The sequence below is a fragment of the Harpegnathos saltator genome, unplaced genomic scaffold (assembly GCF_003227715.2).
Source record: "Harpegnathos saltator strain DR-91 unplaced genomic scaffold, Hsal_v8.6 scaffold328, whole genome shotgun sequence".
NCBI lineage: Eukaryota > Metazoa > Arthropoda > Insecta > Hymenoptera > Formicidae > Harpegnathos > Harpegnathos saltator.
Window position 1 is genome coordinate 1 of NW_020230126.1, and position 12,701 is coordinate 12,701.

The 12,701-nt window shown below is 40.5% G+C and overlaps 1 protein-coding gene across 1 annotated transcript; it reads right to left on the minus strand.

Annotated features, from left to right (window-relative positions):
- Positions 1-7,619: 7,619 nt before the first annotated feature.
- On the minus strand, positions 7,620-12,688 carry Oseg4 (intraflagellar transport protein Oseg4). Its single transcript, XM_011144746.3, has 2 exons — positions 12,354-12,688; positions 7,620-12,271 (listed from the first exon to the last, which is right to left on the minus strand). The coding sequence occupies exon 2, from the start codon at positions 12,202-12,204 to the stop codon at positions 8,644-8,646; it is 3,561 nt and encodes a 1,186-aa protein (XP_011143048.1). The 5' UTR covers positions 12,205-12,271; positions 12,354-12,688; the 3' UTR covers positions 7,620-8,643.
- Positions 12,689-12,701: the final 13 nt, after the last annotated feature.

Below are 12,701 nucleotides of genomic sequence, written 5' to 3' on the forward strand. Positions count from 1 at the left end.
AAAGGGCTTTTAATTTGGTACCTGTCCGAAGCCTGTATCTCTAACCGTTTAGGAGATATCGAAGGTTTAAAGTTTTCTAACCTTTCTCCGTCGATATCCAGTCTTCATTCGTCGATATCTCCGCTTCTATTGGGAGTAGAGGGTCGCCATTGTAGTCCAAAATGTAGGGTTTTGAAAGGGCTTTAATTTGGTACCTGTCCGAAGCCTGTATCTCTAACCGTTTAGGAGATATCGAAGGTTAAGTTTTCTAACCTTTCTCCGTCGATATCCAGCCTTCATCCGTCGATATCTCCGCTTCTATTGGGAGTAGAGGGTCGTCATTGTAGTCCAAATGTAGGGTTTTGAAAGGGCTTTAATTTGGTACCTGTCCGAAGCCTGTATCTCTAACCGTTTAGGAGATATCGAAGGTTAAAGTTTTCTAACCTTTCTCCGTCGATATCCAGCCTTCATCCGTCGATATCTCCGCTTCTATTGGGAGTAGAGGTCGTCATTGTAGTCCAAAATGTAGGGTTTGAAAGGGCTTTAATTTGTACCTGTCCCAGCCTGTATCTCTAACCGTTTAGGAGATATCGAAGGTTAAAGTTTTCTAACCTTTCTCCGTCGATATCCAGCCTTCATCCGTCGATATCTCCGCTTCTATTGGGAGTAGAGGGTCGTCATTGTAGTCCAAAATGTAGGGTTTTTGAAAGGGCTTTAATTTGGTACCTGTCCGAAGCCTGTATCTCTAACCGTTTAGGAGATATCGAAGGTTAAAGTTTTCTAACCTTTCTCCGTCGATATCCAGCCTTCATCCGTCGATATCTCCGCTTCTATTGGGAGTAGAGGGTCGCATTGTAGTCCAAAATGTAGGGTTTTGAAAGGGCTTTAATTTGGTACCTGTCCGAAGCCTGTATCTCTAACCGTTTAGGAGATATCGAAGGTTAAAGTTTTCTAACCTTTCTCCGTCGATATCCAGCCTTCATCCGTCGATATCTCCGCTTCTATTGGGAGTAGAGGGTCGTCATTGTAGTCCAAAATGTAGGGTTTTGAAAGGGCTTTAATTTGGTACCTGTCCGAAGCCTGTATCTCTAACCGTTTAGGAGATATCGAAGGTTAAAGTTTTCTAACCTTTTTCCGTCGATATCCAGCCTTCATCCGTCGATATCTCCGCTTCTATTGGGAGTAGAGGGTCGTCATTGTAGTCCAAAATGTAGGGTTTTGAAAGGGCTTTAATTTGGTACCTGTCCGAAGCCTGTATCTCTAACCGTTTAGGAGATATCGAAGGTTAAAGTTTTCTAACCTTTCTCCGTCGATATCCAGCCTCATCCGTCGATATCTCCGCTTCTATTGGGAGTAGAGGGTCGTCATTGTAGTCCAAAATGTAGGGTTTTGAAAGGGCTTTAATTTGGTACCTGTCCGAAGCCTGTATCTCTAACCGTTTAGGAGATATCGAAGGTTAAAGTTTTCTAACCTTTCTCCGTCGATATCCAGCCTTCATCCGTCGATATCTCCGCTTCTATTGGGAGTAGAGGGTCGTCATTGTAGTCCAAAATGTAGGGTTTTGAAAGGGCTTTAATTTGGTACCTGTCCGAAGCCTGTATCTCTAACCGTTTAGGAGATATCGAAGGTTAAAGTTTTCTAACCTTTCTCCGTCGATATCCAGCCTTCATCCGTCGATATCTCCGCTTCTATTGGGAGTAGAGGGTCGTCATTGTAGTCCAAAATGTAGGGTTTTGAAAGGGCTTTAATTTGGTACCTGTCCGAAGCCTGTATCTCTAACCGTTTAGGAGATATCGAAGGTTAAAGTTTTCTAACCTTTCTCCGTCGATATCCAGCCTTCATTCGTCGATATCTCCGCTTCTATTGGGAGTAGAGGGTCGTCCATGTAGTCCAAAATGTAGGGTTTTGAAAGGGCTTTAATTTGGTACCTGTCCGAAGCCTGTATCTCTAACCGTTTAGGAGATATCGAAGGTTAAAGTTTTCTAACCTTTCTCCGTCGATATCCAGCCTTCATCCGTCGATATCTCCGCTTCTATTGGGAGTAGAGGGTCGCCATTGTAGTCCAAAATGTAGGGTTTTGAAAGGGCTTTAATTTGGTACCTGTCCGAAGCCTGTATCTCTAACCGTTTAGGAGATATCGAAGGTTAAAGTTTTCTAACCTTTCTCCGTCGATATCCAGCCTTCATCCGTCGATATCTCCGCTTCTATTGGGAGTAGAGGGTCGTCATTGTAGTCCAAAATGTAGGGTTTTGAAAGGGCTTTAATTTGGTACCTGTCCGAAGCCTGTATCTCTAACCGTTTAGGAGATATCGAAGGTTAAAGTTTTCTAACCTTTCTCCGTCGATATCCAGCCATCATCCGTCGATATCTCCGCTTCTATTGGGAGTAGAGGGTCGTCATTGTAGTCCAAAATGTAGGGTTTTGAAAGGGCTTTAATTTGGTACCTGTCCGAAGCCTGTATCTCTAACCGTTTAGGAGATATCGAAGGTTAAAGTTTTCTAACCTTTCTCCGTCGATATCCAGCCTTCATCCGTCGATATCTCCGCTTCTATTGGGAGTAGAGGGTCGCCATTGTAGTCCAAAATGTAGGGTTTTGAAAGGGCTTTAATTTGGTACCTGTCCGAAGCCTGTATCTCTAACCGTTTAGGAGATATCGAAGGTTAAAGTTTTCTAACCTTTCTCCGTCGATATCCAGCCTTCATCCGTCGATATCTCCGCTTCTATTGGGAGTAGAGGGTCGTCCATGTAGTCCAAAATGTAGGGTTTTGAAAGGGCTTTAATTTGGTACCTGTCCGAAGCCTGTATCTCTAACCGTTTAGGAGATATCGAAGGTTAAAGTTTTCTAACCTTTCTCCGTCGATATCCAGCCTTCATCCGTCGATATCTCCGCTTCTATTGGGAGTAGAGGGTCGTCATTGTAGTCCAAAATGTAGGGTTTTGAAAGGGCTTTAATTTGGTACCTGTCCGAAGCCTGTATCTCTAACCGTTTAGGAGATATCGAAGGTTAAAGTTTTCTAACCTTTCTCCGTCGATATCCAGCCTTCATCCGTCGATATCTCCGCTTCTATTGGGAGTAGAGGGTCGTCATTGTAGTCCAAAATGTAGGGTTTTGAAAGGGCTTTAATTTGGTACCTGTCCGAAGCCTGTATCTCTAACCGTTTAGGAGATATCGAAGGTTAAAGTTTTCTAACCTTTCTCCGTCGATATCCAGCCTTCATCCGTCGATATCTCCGCTTCTATTGGGAGTAGAGGGTCGTCATTGTAGTCCAAAATGTAGGGTTTTGAAAGGGCTTTAATTTGGTACCTGTCCGAAGCCTGTATCTCTAACCGTTTAGGAGATATCGAAGGTTAAAGTTTTCTAACCTTTCTCCGTCGATATCCAGCCTTCATTCGTCGATATCTCCGCTTCTATTGGGAGTAGAGGGTACTGTAGTTTACTTAAACCTATAATCTGTATGAAGAAACTATCAATGACTTCTCTTTCTTTTCAAACGTAGAGTATGATTGGTTGTTGCTAATAGTGAAAAGAGAGAAAATTGAAATAAGTTGGATGCTATGACATCTAATAGAGAACAATATATCTGCTTCATATGAAATAAACACTAACCAACATTAACATTTGCTGTATTTGTATATAAGTATTAATTTATTAAAAGGTGGAAGCCCAGTGTTAATAATAATCAATTAGTTTATATTATTGATTTGATTGCATTTATCATATAATAATTGACTTTTATATATAGTTTTATACTCTGTTTTAGAATATAATCTATCGAAGCAAAAAACCCAATATTTTAGATTAAATTTATATATTTACTGTTCTGTTTTATGAGAAATTTTATGCTCGATTTCTGCTAGAACTGCAATAACAGATTCTTTTGATAATCTAAATCGTGCATGAAAATCGACATTATCAAATTCTTCCAAATATGATGGTCGTCTTAAGCCAGCGACACACGGTGCTTGTTTTCGTGCTGGATTGCTTGCTGGATGAAAATACTGTGTTCTGATTGGTGCATTTCCATCCATTTTCGGAAATGTACCAATCACAACGCAATATTTTCATCCAGTAAGCAATCCAGCACGAAAACAAGCACCGTGTGCCGCTGGCTTTATTTTTCTTGTCCGTCGATAAATTAGGTTTTCAAAATTTTCATCTTTAGATGAAGATAATATGTATTCTAAAGCTATATCTCTTTGGTGTTCAAACGTTCAAAATATTTGTCAACTGAACTCCAAAACCGGGATAATCATAAATTTTTTTCTCAAATTGATGATACTGCAGTGTTAAACTTCGTTTAAATTCATTAAACGCCCAAAGTTTTGGGTTTAACTTTAACTGTGAGAAATCAACGTTAACCATGGTTTAAGGCAGTTGTGGAACGCAATTTTTCGTCTAAACTAGGGTTAACGAGTTAAACTTCGTTTACAGTAAGTTGTGGAACTGGGCCTAAGAAATAGACCAACCATAATAGATTATTATAAGAATAATCGATTATGGTTGGTCCATAGAAAAGGTTATTTGTATAATGAATTTATCTTCCTATTCTTCTGTAATATATATATTTTTATTCGTAAGAATAAAAAAACAAATTAAAAAAAAAATAACAAAACATAGCTAGGCGGGAATACGCAACCTGGCGAGTACCAGCACCGCGCACAGTCTGCTGCCTTACGCCGTCATTTGGAAATAACTGATCTGCAAATGTTAGAATAACGGAGCATACTTAAAATCGCGAAATTTCAATTTGTAATTTCTCCCAAATGCTTGAGTGTTGCATCGTCTCCGGTTAATAGTAACTTTTGCTAGACGTGGTTTCTTCCATCAGGAGAAAATGATAAACAAATGTCGAATAAGTCACTTATAAAATGGAATTATTTGATATTGGTTTATATTTCTTAATAAGGAATGATAGGATATAAGGAAAGGAAGAAGCAAACATAAAGGGAACAGTAATATCATGCAAGCGTTAAACAAAGCATACAAACAAAGAAGAAAATGCGATATTAAAATACACAAAAACAATTACAGCTACAGTATTTACAGTTGCAATAATAGATGCATTTGCACAATATTTTAATGAAAAATCTTTCACACAGTGGAAAGCGAGATTTAACGCATAAATTTGCCTCTCTCTGCCATCTTCTTACTGAACATCAAATATCAGTTACGTATTATCTATTTTAGAATGTCACACATTCAACCATGTAAATACATGATATTCTATATAACACATGGTATTATATAGCATTTACATGATTGAAAGTTCATTCTAACAGAGAGCACGTTCTAACATAGAATGTATGTAAATGATACTTGTTTATTGGGTTAACTCGCACATATGGGATGTGCGAAGTACTTTCGGGTATAGGATGCATTCTGTGTTAAAACATGAATGCTGCTTTGCATGAAGTTGCTCCAAAAGACTGAACTAGGAATAAATGACGCAGAACAAGGTCGTCTGGACTCTAGACAAACCCTTTAAAATATCCAGGGTACCTATTATCACCTATTATGGAATTCGTCGGAATCGATTCCGATCGGGATAATTCCGTTTCCCCTAGAAAAGACAATAGAAATCTAGGAAATAACGGAATAAATTCGATCGGAATCGATCCCGACGAGTTCCATAATAGGTACCCTGATATGTATTTACCAAAGTTTGTCTGTGAAGATTTCGTTCTCCCATTCTATATATAATTTTATATATAGGGTTTTGTTATTATTTACACATCCCATATGTGCGAGTTAACCCAATAAATAATAAGTATCATTTACATATAATTAATTATATATTAATTAGTTTTAATATCAAAGTTAGAAATGTTAAAAGCGACGTTTATGGCATGTCAATCTTTTTTTAACTGATCGAGTGTAATTATTCAATATGTTACAAGATTTATATTAAAACCAAGTGAAACTTATTGATTCAGAAATAATTTTATTTTAAAATAGTTAAATAGATAAGGTTTAAATTTCTCAATATATTCTTAATATATTCTCTAAAGTATATTCATATATTGGAAATGGGACATTTCAAATATCATTCAATATCAAAGTTAGAAATGTTAAAAGCGATGTTCACGGCATGTTGAACTTTTTTTTTAACTGGTCGAATATAATTATTCAGTATGTTACGAGGTTTAAATTAAAACTAAGTTGAATTAAAACTAAAACCTTATTAATTTAGAGATCATTTTATTTTAAAGTAGTTAAATAAATAAGCTGATTTGTCAAATATATCCACTAAAGTATATTCACATATTGAAAATGGGACTTTCCAAATTATATCACTTAATTATACGGCAAGCTTGAAAGAAAATACGTACGTAATTTTTTGACGCGCACATCGCGATGCATATATAATATTTCATAACTTTTTCATATACCAGATATGTCGGTAATTACTTTCCGGTTTTTGTAACAAATGTCACTAGCCATAAGTATGCAATGTTATGATTTGATACATATGTCATTTTATTCTACTGACATTAACCTCAAAACTACACAAGTTACGTTCCGCCAAAATAACAGCGTTATAGATTTATAATTTTTTGAAAATGTCGAGTTTTGTGCCTGAAAACGTGCATTTGCGGCACGCATTACTTTTCTTGTCAATCAAAGAAAATCAAATCAAAAGAAAAAAGCCGCTGAGTCATCGTTTGCTGATAGAGACTTACGGTGAGCATGCTCCAACCATAAGAACATGTGAAACGTGGTTTTCGACAATTCAAATGTGGTGATTTCAACGTTCAAGACAAAAAACATCCTGGTAGGCCGAAAACGTTTGAAGATGCGGAATTGCAGGAGTTATTGGATGAAGACCCAACATAAACTCAAAAACAATTGGCAGAAAAGTTGAATGTGAGCCGAGTAGCAATTTGAACGATTACAAGCGATGGGAAAGATCCAAAAGATGGGAAGATGGGTGCCACATGAATTGAATGACAGGCAATTGGAAAATCGAAAAATCGTCAGTGAAATGCTGCTTCAAAAGTATGAAAGGAAGTCATTTCTGCATCGAATAGTAACGGGTGATGAAAAATGGATTTATTTCGAAGATCCCAAGCGAAAAAAATCATGGTTATCACCTGGCGAAGGCGGCCCATCGACTGCAAGGCCAAATCGCTTTGGTTGCAAGACTATGCTCTGTGTCTGGTGGGACCAGATTGGTGTCGTATATTATGAACTGTTGAAACTTGGAGAAACAGTTAATACTGATCGCTACCAACAACAAATGATCAATTTGAACTGTGCATTGATCGAAAAACGTCCACAATACGCTCAAAAACATAAGGTGATTTTGCAGCATGACAACGCGCCGTCTCATACAGCAAAACCAGTCAAAGAAGTGTTGAAATCACTTGGATGGGAAGTTTTATTGCACCCGCCGTACTCTCCAGACCTGACTCCATCCGACTACCACCTTTTCGCATCGATAGGGCACGCGCTTGCAGAGCAGTACTTCGCCGATTTCGAAGAAGTTAAAAAATGGCTCGATGAATGGTTTAGCTCAAAGGAGAAACAGTTCTTTTGGAATGGCATCCATAAATTACCTGAGAGATGGGCAAAATGTATAGAATCAAATGGCCAATACTTTGAATATATTTTAACTATCCATTGTAAATAATGTGTTTTCTTTAGTGAAAAAACCGGAAAGGAATTACCGACACACCTGGTATATAAACCTTCAGTATTCTCTCATACATATACTGTGCCGAGAGGAACCAATTACCCTGTCTTAAGAAATTATTACTTAGATTATTATCTAAAAGGGAAAGATATTACACACCTACTCTATTACTAACTATGATTTACCTTACAAAAAATAAAGATCAACAAAAGCTTGTACTTAAGTGCAGAGAAGAAATTCATTACACGACGATCTTACAGACATTTTGACTGTCACCCAGCAAACACTAATTTCCAGTAACATTACATCAATATTATACTTCACTCAGAATACTACAAATATAATATAACACACATTGTACATAACAGTTGTATTGTTAAGCGAAAAATTATAATATTGATTAATGTTACTATTACTTAGTATTTATTGAGTAATTAGTCAGTAACTTTGGACGGAAAAATTGGACGGAATGTTTTGACATGCACAGTATAAAGCACACGCAATATTTCAAAAGTTTTTACAAACTTACGAGATTTCCCCAGTGCCAACATATGCCAAAAGAAATCACCTATTTCCTTCGTCAAGAAATCATTATTTAAAAGAGATAATTATTATACTACTACCACTACAACGTAATGCATATTATCATTTTAAGGCTCCTTTTTCCTTGCTGTAACAACTTTGAATAACCGTTAAATTAACATAGCCAAATCATGAGAAAAGAGAAGTTACAAATAGCGAGGGATTTCACATATCATTTTAATTTTATAGTTATTTATTGCCTGTTAAAGCAGAAAGAGAATTTCTGGAACATTTTGAAAATGTGGTCAATTGATTGCAAGTGTGATTTAATGGAAATATTTTTTAATTTCAATATAATCCGTAGGAATTTTTAACATGAATTTCCTTTTTTTTTCACATCAGTTGAAATCTCCACGATGAGGGACTAGGAATCTTAATACGATAATTGCTCGAAATGATACCACGTGTATCGCCCTGTCGCGCTAGACTAGTGTTTATGTTGCACCGTTCACATATACGTGATGGTACTGTGGCACAAAGGACAAGCGTTAATATTAACGACATCGCGCTCCGTCGCAACGTGGTGCCTACAGATGGTGCAGATCCATGCGACGCTGAGATCCATCAATGGCTTCCCCGAGACGATGCAGGCTGGGAATCTGGTGCAGCAATTCGGACATGAGACGCACCAGTCGGGTACCAGAGTCTCGCAGTTGACGCATTCCGCCTTGTTGTTGCGCGAATCCTTGGGGATGTGCTTCGTGAAGATATCCACCGCCAGTTCCTCATATTCCTCTCTCTTCGTCGACGCGATCGTCTCCAGCGACTCCAGTTTGACGAAGGCCTTCGAGCAGGTAGCGAATGCGCGATTAACGGCGCTCGACAGTGCCAACAGGCAATAGACGTCTTCTACCTCGAGTATGTCCTCGTACTCTCGGAGCCGCAGGGCCGTTTTCATCGCGGCGTCAAAGCTACCGTTGTACAACTGCCTGTGTGTGAGCAGGAGGAAGTGGTACGCCTCGGCGCCGCGCCAAGCATTTTCTATGATCCTGGTGTCCTCGTTGCTCTCGGTTAGGCCCATCACGACGTTGCTGCGACCACCTTTAATCGCTGGTACATTGTTGATATGTTCTTCGATCAGTAATGCTGCGAGAACGTAGATCTTCTTCACGCGCAAAGGATGCGACTTGCACTTGGCTTGCTCTTCGGCTAGGCGAAGCAGTAATTTGGCCGCCTCCAGGTTGTAATTAGCCTTCTTGTACAGCTCGATCGCCTGCAGACGTTTACCATTTGACAGCAGATGATTAGCATACTTGCTCAATAACTCACCAATCTGTGCCATTTTGTAGGTCTTGGCTAGGTCGACCGCTTGATCCCAGTGATTCAGGCGCACACATGTGTCCACAGCTAACTTGACATCACCATACTTGATATAACCTGCTACTGCTTGCGAACACATACCCACCGAGGCCAACATCCTCGCTACAGTTTTCAGGACCGGGCTCTTGTCTGGCAGCTGGTCCACGGTGGCCGCCAGTTGAGGGAAATCTTCCAGCTTGTAGTAACATTGGATGAGCTTCTCCAGGTTCCTGCCTTTCTCGTAGTAATCCCTGGCACTTTCCCAGTTCTGCCTCTCAGCGAAGTGATCGCCGATCTTGTTGTACGCGTGCTCCATCTGTTTGTCTGAGCCACCGATACCCATCTTCATAAGCTGCACCACCCGGAAATAGTCACCCAACTTTTGGCGCAGCGCAATCGCCAAGTCTCTCCTGTCCATGTCCAGATATAGCTTCTCGGCCTCATCGTAATCGCCGAGAAACGCCGCTACTTCGGCCTTCTTCAGCTGATCATTGTGCACATTCTGCAAACGTTTGATGAACTGTATGCCCAAGTAATCCGTGCACCGCACCATTGCGTTCTCCGCAGTCTCCAGGTCCAGTTTAGTCAAGGCTGATTCAGCCAGTAGACGCCAAAGACGCGGGTGCGGGTTGTCCTGAATAAAATTGTTAGCCTCTTTTAGGCCCACTTTGGCCAGCAGCTCTCGCGTGTCTCTTAGGGATTTCACTTCTAGATCGACGATCAATTCCTTTCGCGTGTCATCAGGCTTCAGCACGAGATCGTCCAAAAGGACGCAACGTATCTCTAGATCCTGAAAAGAACAGATATATCCGGAGCAAGATATTGGTTCCTCAGGATCGAGTCCCCTCAGAACATACATCCTGGTCTTCTCCATGATTGCCAGGAGCGCAGGATTATCCCGTGCCCAACACACAGCCCACACGTCTTTCCTCTCGAATTTGGACACGTCCTCGCCCGAGTCTCCATCTCGCGAGTCTCGTGAGCCCGGTGTCTTCTGCGGATCTAAGTCCAGCATAGTGAGGATACCGTTGGCGTCTACTATAGAGGCGCGTGTGGAGTCGCAGTTAATGGCGATTCTATGCAGCCTGCATGCGGTGTTATACCTGTTTAAGAGTGTTATTTGCGGCAACGAGTATCGCTGAATCATCCCCGATTCCCGGCCGATCAAGAGGACCTTGTCGGTGGCGTAGACACAGCAAATGGGATCCACAGTAGCCTTCGTGCTAATGGGTGTCTCATAAGAGCCATCCTTATCTAGATCCTGAATAACTTCCGTCACGCCAGTCGGCGTCTCGTCCACGTGGTAAATCTTGTATTTGCGCATTCTGCCGGAATGCAGGGTCGAATTGCGTGGTGTACGAAAGTTCCACACGAGAAAGTTGTTCTTTGAGGCGGCCACTACCGCGTTCGCGGTCATCGTTAGGTACAACGGTTCTAGATCCAGGAACTTGGAGTCTATAGGCGTGGCAATGGTGTTGCAGACGAGCAGAGCGAATTGTTCAGTGGCTTGAGCGGGATCATTTTTCACAGACAACACACAGTGCTCCCCGTATGAGACTATCGATATTAGAGACCTTACGTATTTGGTGCAGCATGTGTTGCTACTCGTGTTCCAAAACGTCACACAGGTGCCATCTTTGCCGATTTTCTCGTTCGTGAAAACGACCGTGTTGCTGAAATATGTCCATTTGTAGTCCAGACGAATATTCGCGAAGTATATGTGCGAGTCAACGGATAAGGCGACCCTGAGCGAACCTTTTTCCCAGGCACAACACGTTACCTCTCTACCTGGTACCTTCAGGGTTCTCATGTGTTCACCAAATGGCGTGTAAAATTGTATGACATTGGTGTCCTTGGTCTCTCCATTGTTGAGCAACGGCATCATACCAGTCACCGCCAACAAGGAGCCGCAACTGTTCCAGCAACACCAAGAGGCGGTTAAGCCGGTCTCCATCGTAATTGGATTATCGTCGTTGGTATCGCGCATCAGTTGTATCCTACCATTACGATAACAGATAGCCAAAGTAGGACAGTCTATGGCAACGTAGCCATTTTTTCCATCGTACCATTGTAACGCCATGATGGTCTGAAGCTGACTTGTATTTAATGAGAGTACATTTAACTTCGTCAGGAATACGCCCTGATTATCGTAAAGATGAACTTCTCCGTTTTTCAAGCCAAACAGAAGCAATTTTCCATCTGGAGACCATTGCACAGCGGAGAGCGCAATATTCTTTAATTCTTTACCCCAGATCCTGTTGCCATCGACAGAGCCAACAATTACAGCTCCATCTTCATAAACTATACATATCTTTTGACCGTCACAACTCCATGCCATGCCTTTCACCACAGATTTATTGCGGTTGTTTATCATTTCTTCATACCATGATCCTTTGTATAACATCCAAACAATTATAACTCCATTCTGATCGCTGGAAGTTAACTTTTGATGTTCCTCATTCCAGGTGACCACTTGAACATGACCATTGTGCCCTTCCAAAGGTTGATTCATGCTCAAATTACTCGCTGCCGCTAAGCCTCTGGATTTTCCACCACTGTGTGATCCACTGACACTGGAATCTACACGCAATACCTTTAAGAGACCATCTTCTCCTCCAACAGCGATATAGCCATCCTTTTGATTCCATGCTATGCAATTTAATCGAAAGTTATTCGGTATGGAGATCTTCTTGCTCAAATATACAAACATTATTGAGATCTATATCAGTCTTCTTGGTAAGTTCTTACTTAATTGAGTAATAAGGTAGATCCTGAAACTAAAATATTGGAAACTAAAATATCTATAATAAATTGTCAATTTTATCTTTCAATTCATATTGATTTTTCGACAATACTTACTGCACAGAATTATAACATGTGATTCGTATACAAGCATTCAGTGTGAAAACAATTAAAGGCACTTTTCAGGGTAACAAATTCACTTCACTGTATCCTCGACATAGAAATCCAATAGAATACAGAAGATGTCTGGCGTTTATCCATTATCTTCCCTTCATCGTTAAAGTATCCTCCGATGTCCTCACAGTTCCAACATTGTAATTCAGCTTTCTGAATTGTCACAGTGAACTCGACGAACCAGCGTCCGCTGGCCTTCAGTATTGTTTGTTGATGAACGGTGTCAACCGGAGCTTTACGCCGCCATATTGGTTTTTAGTTCCACCTTATCGAGCATCTCGGAGCAGAGGT